We start from the raw sequence: 9,912 nt of genomic DNA on the forward strand, positions 1-9,912 counted from the left end.
ACTGCCTAAAGCTGGCTTAATAAAAAGGATATTGCACACAATGACATTTTTCTAGTGGGTATAATTATCTCTGCAGCAAGCAAGTGAATGATGTATTTCAGGATGTGTGTTTGGATGATGACAGGCAGATTGGGCACATTAATAAGCCAGGCTGTTCACCAGCAAGCCTCTTTTTCTGGTACATCAGAGGCCTGTGATGACAGTAGAAGCTGCCTTCTGGTGGCTCTTACTTCTCCTTTCAAAATATCTCATCCTTTAGGCAGATACTCCTTTGGCAGAATTAAAAATGGGGGCCCACTGCTGCCTCGTTTGCCAATGTCATCTTTTCTGATAGAGCCCCAAGAAGCAGAAGATCCATGTACAGAAATCCAGACTGCACCTTCTCTTGTAACATCCAAAGAACATATTACTATTTGGGATTGATGATTCAGTCCAAGGTCGGTACAGACCCCACTGAAGCCACTGGGAGTCTGTGCTTGCCAAAATCTACCACTGAGTCCAGTGTGTCTTGGAGCAAGCCCTTCAGGGGCACTGAACCCCCTGGGAAATGGAAAGCAAAACTGATTAAACAACAACTAAACAACCAGCTTTCTGGACCTCCCTCCACAAAATCCTTGTGGCTTTAGAGCCCTACCCCAAAGAGCAGGAGCATGGATGACAAAGGTCTTTACTTTAAATCTCATCTGGCTCAGCTCAATAGCAATTAGCTCCTGCCTCTGCTTCTGTGGGCCTCCTGCACTCCACAGCTGCAGCAGCCAGGCCTTGTTGCCCAGAAGAAATTAGACAATTATCTCTGGGAATTTATTTCCCAGCAAGAATATTCACTTCTCACTTCTCCCCAGTACTTCATCACCAAGATGCACAGCTGTTGAAGGACTATCCAGATCTCAGTCCAACCTACTGTCATGTTTAATAGTTCATCACTGCAAGAGTTTCATGAATGCACGTTTTCCAGATATATCTCCAGCCTGTGTTCCCTCTGGTAATCCCTGCCTGGAATCACAAATTAAGACACATATGCATATAAAAATCCCCCAGTTCATTTAGAATAGTTAGCAAAAAGACATTTCTTGTAGAAGGAAGAGTTGTCTTTTGCATTCTGTTTGTGTGGAGGCTTTTGCTGCAGTCCTTCCAGCAGAGTTGTCTCAGAAAACAATACCTGGGCAGTGGAGGATGCAGGAATGATGTATTTTTGTAGGTTTCACTACCACTGATTTGTGCTGTGACGCTTGGAGCATCACGAGTTTGCCATCTGTAATGGGCACCATTTGGGCAAAATGTGTCTTTTTTTAAGGGAGGGAATAAAGAGTGATGACATGAGAACCTGATGATATGCTCAGTTTTCCATCTGTGTTTCCTTCTAGAAATCTTGAACTTATCTGTTCTTCAGCTTCCTCATTTCATAGAATCTCATCTTTCAACAGCCATTTCCATCCAGAATTACTAGTGTTTCATGTACCATCTAGGGTGCTTTGCCTAATGTTTTCAAAACCAGCTGCAAAGTATAAATCTCTGGCACCTCATATTTTTAAATCACTGTATCTGCTTCCCTACCAGTTGTACAAAGTGTTTGAAAAAACACAGCATTTTCTCTATGGTGGAAAAACATTTTAGTCTCTGCTGAAATCCTCCAGGTTTGTTGATGTTCTGCTCAGCCTTACTGTCTTTTACTATCCTGTGTGATACTTGGATGACAGCCAGGCACATATAAATTGCTCCCACTCATGCTCTCTCTGGCAGTTTTATGTGCCTTCCAGTACTTTCTAGCAGATATTTTAGGCAACAATTTATTCCTATCACAGGGTTTTTTTCTGTTTGCTTTCTTTTCCCTTTCTAAAAAGTACTACATCTCTTTGCCTAGAATTTACTCAGTGTTTTGGGATCCCTGTGGATCAATGGGTCAGAGACTGCAATGACAAAATCAAGGCTTTCTTATTATGCTTGAAGAAGCTATTAGGAGGCCATAAGACAGAGTCTTACTGCCTAATTTCAATGCTTTTACCACACTAAGGGTCAGAGAGTGGGCAGGACTTTGAAGCTAGAAGTGCCTATGTTGCCCTTGGGATATTTTGCTCAGTGCAGAGAGGAGACTCCCAATGCCGGATAAAAGGAGTGACACTCCTAGAAACACCTAATTCTCAATTTTCCTCTGGCTACCACAGATACATGCCAATAAACATCCATAACCTAACCTCTTTTAGGTATCAGCTTTTTAATTATATTTTCTCCTAAACATTAAAAGAAAGACCAGGAAAAAGGAGGTGGGGGGGAGAAGAGAAATTAAATAATTTTAGGAGCCTCTGTCTAAAGAAGAAAATTAGCATTATGGAACAGGCTGAACCTGGAGTCCCCCAGTCAAGAAATTAATTTTAGGCCATCTTAGAGTTCTTAGTTTCTGTCTTGCTGGGGATCATGTCATTTCAGATGGCAATCCTAGGGAATGCTGTGTCGCTGGGTTTTGAGAGCATAAAACTGACTCATGTCCCACTCCCAGCTGCTCTTCACTCATGGCAGCAAAAACACCAATGCGCATTTTGTGGCCTGAGTTGTTGTTAATTGAACCCAAATATTGCAAAGAGCATCACTCAATCCCAGTTTAAGAGTTGATTAGATCACTGCAAGTCAAGCAGTTATTTACTAGAGCATATTGGTACTATTAGGGCATAGAAACATGCTACAAGTTTATCACTTAACCAAAAAAAAAAAAATGGACACAATACTAACAAAAAAAAAGCCCACAGAAATTCAGTTCTGGGACTTAGTTCTCTATTCCAGCAGATCTCTTTAAAATCCTGTTTGTCATGTGTTCAGCCAGATATAAAATGCGTGTCAAAGCATACACTAGAGGTGAGTATTAGCAAGCTTGTCCCCATCCAACCCTGACCTATTGTATTAAATTCCTAATGATCTGTTTGATGAACTGTGAATCTGTGGTATCTTCACAGAGGTTGCTCTATTCCTAATTAATATTACACATATGCCACCCAGTTTGTTGCAATTTTCTTGCATGCTGCTCCTAAGCAACTCGGCCCTTTGCCTTTGTAGGTCACACAAATGGACCAGAAGCTGAACCTCATCACAGACATGCTGCATCATCTGGTTTCCCGTCAGCAGGGGGATCAGGGCAACAACAGGTCATCTCAGAGAGGCAACAGCAGCGTCAGTGCCGAGCTTTTCCTCCCTAACAACACCCTGCCCACCTACGAGCAGCTGACAGTACCGGCAGGGAACGAGGATGACATCTCCTGACGTGGTGCAAGGCTGGGTTGGGTTGTTCCTACTTTTCTCCTATGAATGGGACTGAGTGTTGAGAACCAGGGAGAAATTAAGTTCATCAGCCAACCAAGAAATCGTGCAACTGCTGTATCCACACCACTAGTCTCAAACATGCTGAAGTTACCCACAGTAGCCAAAGGATTGCCGGGCTGTCTTCCACCAGGCAAAAAAACTTCTGGAAGCTCCACGATGATTTTGCTCCTGAACAAATGATCACAACTTATTTCTCAAAAAGACCAAAATGATGTAAAGACAGGCAAAATGGCAAGATTTAGAGCTCCTGTAATAATAATAATAATAATAGTAATAATAATATTCTAATAATACTTGAACTTAGACGGAAAAAAATGCATTCTGTTTATGAATCTGCAGATAGCAATTTATTTCTATTACTAAGGTTTTTAAAACAAACTAGGATAACTTATGTTGTTTTTATTGTATAAACATACACTAACATTCTAGACAATAACAAACCACATACTGAATGATTTTCTTTTTCTGTTTTATTTTAGTGTTACTACATAAACAGTTATCAGATAATGACCAGATTTTTAAAATCTGTTTTTCTTCAGGGAGGAACTAATCCTTAATCTGGAACAATACTATTTATAGTGGAAAGTGCTATAGATTTTCTAAGATATCAGTTTTTCATGGGGAGACAATAAAGTATTATATAGCAAAAAAATCATTCTGCTTTCTAGAAAATTGTTGCCAAAGAATTTATATATAAATAGAAAACACAGTGGTCTGAATGTACTTGTCCTGAGCATTTTAAAAGGAAGGCTTTCTACTTCTTAAATCTACTGGTTTTCAGCTTACAGATGCCAAGAATAATACTAGAGGCTGAAGTGGCTGGACTTCACTGGTCAAGTGTTTGAGCTGGCCACTCACAAAACATCCATAATCCCTGCAGGATTTCAGTTCAGGAAAGCATCTCTAATCCGCACAGCACATACGGCAATTTTAATGTTTTCTTGAATAACGTCTTGAGAAACTCAACCCCCTGCAAGAGTGGGTTGGTAGTGACAAGTGCCAGCTCTTTATTTAGAGAATTGAGGGCCTCAGCTATGACCCATGGGGCTGAACCACACTGCCCCACAGGATGACTGCAATGAAACCAGCAGTGTTGGCTCAGTGTGAGCTCTCACACACACAAGGTGAGCAGGAGTTGGGCTTTGATTGCCACGGCTGAAATTACCAAGCCCTTGCAGAGACTCAGCACCTGAATTGTATCAGTCTTTAAAGCTGACAGCCTCAGGAAAAGCTCTTTAGTCCAGCCTGGTGGTAGTGGTACCTCAAACTGCTGGGGAAATGAGATGTAGACAGATTTATCAGCTCTTGCACTTTGAGCATCCTACACATCCAGTGCACCCTGTTCCCCTCACTGCAGAGCCTGTGCCCCACAGTGCTCTCCCTCTCCTGGGGGATGCCCTAGAGCCTCACACCTTGGCACAGCAGTTTACATGACCAGTCTTTTGACCAATATTACTAATCTGAAATACTGATGCATAATGAATTAGATCACAGGGAACCTTCTCATAGGGAGCTCTCACATTCTGGGCTTTGTTTCCAACATTTCATCTCTTTGACTTGGACTGCAGAGAAAGTCCTGTATTAAATATCCTGTATTTAACTTTCCAGATTCTGTTGCAGTTATCCAGCCTCTCTGTTGTACAGTAGATAAATGTTAAGAGTGTAGAAATTTACAGGCATAAAGAAGAATTGTATCAGGGCATTATGTTTTCATGGAAATCAAAATTATTCTCATGATTTTGAACATTTTTTAAATGAGATTCACTATGTAATTTCAGGTTATCAATCAGCCTGTTAATTTCCTAATAAAATACAGGACAAGAGTGCCATGTCTTTTGGTTATTCTAAAATCCAGACACTTGATATACACAAGAAAGCAGATGGCTTTTCTTCTCCTTTCTCTCTTAGCCCACTGTTCAGTGTAAGTATACCTTATTTGCAATGCATGACTGTAAGGCTTCTGCTGATTCTTCACTAGAGAAATAAAAGAAAACCTGGACTTTATCAGCTGGGATGACTGGAGAGAAAGGTGTGTCACATTGCCCTGGCTGAAAGCAGACAGGTCTGTGCATTTCTAGGGGCATTGTTTCAAACAGAAAATGCTTCCATTCCTGCCTGTTTGTTCCCAAGACCTTACCTCCATTCTCTGTTTGACACCTAATCTTGGTGATAGCAGCATGGCACAGCAAACATGTAATGCAAAACATGATGTCCCTTTCTTGTCAGTTGTCTATAACCATCTGAAAGTCTTCATTGGAACCAGATTCATTGGAATCACCAGATTTTACAGGTTTTTGAGGCTGGTAGCCAGTTGTGAGGTCAGTGATTCCTCACCTGAGTCCAGCTGATCCTTTCAGAAAGTACAAAGCACTGAGATCTACTACTTCAAACCAAATCCACCTCATCCTAAGGAAAAGAGGATGATCCCTTTTCCCTGTTGAAGAGGGATGTAATAAAATGAACCACCCAAATTTGCCACGCAGCTGCCTGGAGCCAGCCTTCCACAAGGGCTCACCAGAGACAGATCTGACATCTCTGCTTGGAGGACTGCCTGGAATTATCTGCCCTGCTGGGGCTTCATATCTCAATGACTTCTCCTGGAAGCAGATGCCTCAGCATCTTTCTTGCCCAAAGAACAGCAGCAGTGGGAAGATGAGCTGAGCAGTCCAACACTGGAGCAGCCTGAAGTAGCCAGCATGCAGTGAGTATGTGTTTCTGCTAAAACCTTTCCTACTGGTGTCTCCTGTTTGGCTAAACTGTCCAGAGTGGGATTTTTTAAAGTGGGTAGGAAATGTTCGTAAATATCTTGAAGAGAAGCAAAGGAACTGTAAGGTAGGCCAAACCTTGACTTTATAGCTATCTGCTCCATTTTTGTGAGCTGTGTTAATGCATAAAATGCATCTGAAGCTGCAAAAGTAGCATCTTTCTTGGAGCAGCTCAGTAGCAGTTTGCATTTCCAGACTGGTGTAAGTTAAGCTTCGATCCTCATCCCTGATGAAAAAAATAAAGTTAAAAAATAGTCATCTAAAAAAAATGTTAGCTGGCTTAGCTTCCCCAGCCTACTAGGGGGATGCCAGATGGATGCCAGATCTGGATGGTAGGAAGCCAAGGAATAGGGGAGGAGGCAGAACACGGGACTGCCCAGCTGAAGGTGGTGATGAAAGCTTACCCTGCCTCAGCCTGCAGCAGAGGCAGACAATGTGCAAGTTTGCAAAAGGAAGATCCACAGGAGGTAGAGAGAATTTTTGCAGGGGAGGAGTTTCAGTCCATAAGCAAAATCTGGGCTCCTGTATTGGGATTCAAAAGACAGAAGCACTGCCTGGCATCAGCTTTAATCTGCAGTGTGACCTCAGGGCGAGTCATTTCACCTGCCTGGCCACATCTGCTGCCCCCTCTCCTGCACTCAGCCCACTTGTTTGTTTAGACCACAAATTCCTTGGGAAGGGAGGGCCCCTTTCTGTGTGTTTGCTCAGTGCCTACACAAAGGGACCTGTCCTCTGGGGACTGGAGGTACCACTCTCAGATAAATAATTACCCACCCTGGAGTCCTGCTACAGGCAAACCCTTAATTATTCTGAGCCCAAGGAGTTTCAGTTGGAAGTGCCTGATGCCAAACCAACAGTTAGAGGAGGCTGGGCTTAGGTTCCTTTCCACATAGTATCTTACAAAAGGAGATCAGGAGCCTGGCCATCACTCATTTTCACCCTTCTGCTTTAAAGCAGGTTCATTTCAAATAACACAATGGGCCACTGCTATGCTCAAATACTAGCTAAGGCAGAAATCTTTGGATGTCAGTGGATTGAACAGACATTTTACTACAGCAAATTAAGGTTTGTTGTTGCTAGCAGATACCTCTGGGCTGATTGATGGCCCAGAACCCATCAGTTCTGAGGAAGATGGAAATATTCCAGGCTGATGAGCTTTAACGGTCTGGCCAAAAAACAAGCTGCTTTTTTTTAAAAATTAAAAAATAAAACACAGGAAGATCTTCTTTTCTGAGAGTTTAAAGGAGAAAAGGTTAAAATAGTTTTAAGCTAATCCTCATGTACCCTGCTGAGATGGGGTTTACTAAGCTGAGGTGGTGGTTTGGGAAGAGCAGAGGCATTGAGATGAAAAAGAAAAGACTGAAGGTACGATGCAGCTCCCATGAAAATGTTCTTGTGCACTTGATTTATGTTGGCTTGGAGTTGGTTGTTGCCTGCAGTGGGACTGCTCAGTCCATGCAGGTCAATGTAAGCCTTTGGAAGTTGAAAATATGCACTAAAGATGCCTTTCCATGGCTTTCAGTAGAAGCTGGGTTCAGCTCTGTAGGCAGCATTCCTTTCTTCATGGTCACAGAGCCACAGAACCATGTGAATTCACAAGTTTCTGCTTCCCATTTCTGTTTTCAAATGATTGGTTTCCAATATTCCTGCATGCCACTTGTGTTTTCAAGCCAAAATGATTAGAAATATTTCCTTCCACTTCAGTGGTGTGAGTCCTACTGCACACACACAACCCAGAGCAGCCTGTAAAATGCTCTCCAATTTCAATTTAAGTAGCTTCTGTAATGTTTTGCATCTTGGGTCTCCTGAGCAGCAGCAGCAGCTGTGAGGAAGGCAGCAGGTGGTTATGCCAGTAGGATGTGGAGGTGACACTGAGCTACATCCCAAGATGTAGCTGTGGAATTGCCACAAAGTGTTGAGTTCAGGTTGAAACTAGCACGGATTTCTGTGAACACTGGCTTTTTTGGTCTTGTCTGTGGGCTGACTTTGATGTCTAAGAAGTGTGAATTTCAGCTGAAGCTTTTCTTTTGTGGTTGCAGGTTTGTTTTCTGTGTGGTTCCCCCGATGCCCAACAGGACGTGTGTTCCTGTTCAGCCTTTCATCGGTGAGGATGTTGACAACACCAGGACCCTCTGTCTTCAGGGCCTATTTTCACAAAACTTATGAGAATTTAATTTTTTTTCTAGACCTCTATCCTTCTGTCAAGTTGAATTGAACAAGGCCAACAGGTTCAAAAGTTATTAGGGGGAGGCAAAACAAACACAGCATGAGTGCATTAACCTTGTTTTCACAGGAACTGGGCTGAAAGTCCTCTCTCTCCCTGCCCAAACACAGAGGTCTGGAAGAAATGTAACCCTCACTTTGGAGTAGAAGACCACTTTTACCTCCTGAGGTGAGGAGGAGGCATGCAGGAGACATGTTCTAGGGTTTTGTTTGCTACTGCAAGGCTTGATGCACCTTGCCTTTGGATCAGCTATTGAAAGATGCTGGAAAATAGCTTTTTCCTCAGATTGCTTCCAATGACAGTGGCTTAAAACATCAAAATGCTCGGTGCCGCAGCAAGGAACACCCAGGTGCTGGACGGGCACATTATGAACCATGCCCATGTGTGTTACTGTAACTGTGTCCAAAGAGAGATTGTCTGCATCCATGCTGGCAGGGGAGCCCTGCTGGGGAAGGGCTGGCCCGAAGGAGTGGCATTGTCCAAGTTCACATCGCTCCCGCATGAGCTGGCAACTGCTGCCTCTGGTTGAGACTTCCCAGGGATCTGACATGAGGCATTGTGCTCTCTGCCTGTGGATTTGCACCTAAGAAGAGCTGATCTATAAAGCCTGTCTTGAAGCCATCTTGGAGCTACGTTTGCTTCAGAGCTAGCGTTGCTCTGGCAGGCTGCCCAGGGATTTAGGCTCGGTTAATCCAAGCTTGGCTCTCCATGGCAGACACCCATGGAACAAAGGGAATAAAGCTTCCACGACCCCGTTGAGTTGCTGGTCATTCTCTCAGCCAGGTGCAGAAAGTAGGCTAGGCAGCCCTCAGTGAACTGTCTTGGATCAGAGAGGGCCAAATTCCCAGCAGGGGTGTGCAGACAAATCCATAGAGATTTTCTTGCCATAATTTCCCAAGTCTGGGATCCTCACACACCGAGCCCCCAGTGCCTGTGCATTTCAACAATCTTTAAAGCCAGCTGTGCTGAAATTCATCACTGCTGCTTTCTGTGCAAGCAATCTTACAGAGAAATAAAAAACAAGAAGGCAAGGAGGAAAACAAATTCAGTTTTCACTTCTGCTATATGTTATATCTTTAGAATTATATTGATTATTGATTTTTAAACATCAGTATGTTAGAGTTGATACAGGTAGTACCAATGCTGTAAGAATGATAATCATGTGTGAAGGATCAGGGTTACAGGCAGTTTAGTGAGATGTTATCATCTGTTGTTTAGGCATTGCCTAATAATTTGTCAGTCCTAAGGTCACATAATTGGATTTTTAACTGAGCTGTCTATACATGGAACCTAAATGTAAATGTGATTCAGGTTTTACTGCTTTTACATCTTTGGCTGTTATTCTTCTTGTAAATTTGCTTTGATTACATCCCTTTTCCTAGTTCCTTCTGTTCATTGAAACACTGTCTGCAGGTTTGATTGGCAGAGGGATTCATGCACTTCAGATCACTTTTGGGAACAATCAGGTAAGAGTTACCCCCATGAGGACTGGTCACAACTACACCAGGGAGTCTTCTGCAAGGCACAATGTCTTTTAAATCACAATTTGTCTTGTAAAGCTTGAATGACAGAAGGTCCTGCTGAATGCCTCCTCTGCCTGTGCTGCAGGAGCTG

General features: G+C 42.9%; 1 protein-coding gene across 1 annotated transcript in view; it reads left to right on the plus strand.

Moving 5' to 3' along the window:
• The window catches only part of KCNQ1 (potassium voltage-gated channel subfamily Q member 1), a 330,494-nt gene extending 325,490 nt beyond the window's left edge, over window positions 1-5,004 (plus strand). Inside the window, exon 16 of the mRNA XM_071427757.1 lies at window positions 3,046-5,004. Coding sequence (XP_071283858.1) covers window positions 3,046-3,249 — 204 coding nt within the window. The 3' untranslated portion in view covers window positions 3,250-5,004. The remainder of the gene's footprint in view (window positions 1-3,045) is intronic.
• Window positions 5,005-9,912: the final 4,908 nt, after the last annotated feature.

This window comes from Agelaius tricolor, unplaced genomic scaffold, assembly GCF_023055355.1.
Source record: "Agelaius tricolor isolate 1412-34295 unplaced genomic scaffold, bAgeTri1.0.p SCAF_5, whole genome shotgun sequence".
NCBI classification, from domain to species: Eukaryota; Metazoa; Chordata; class Aves; order Passeriformes; family Icteridae; genus Agelaius; species Agelaius tricolor.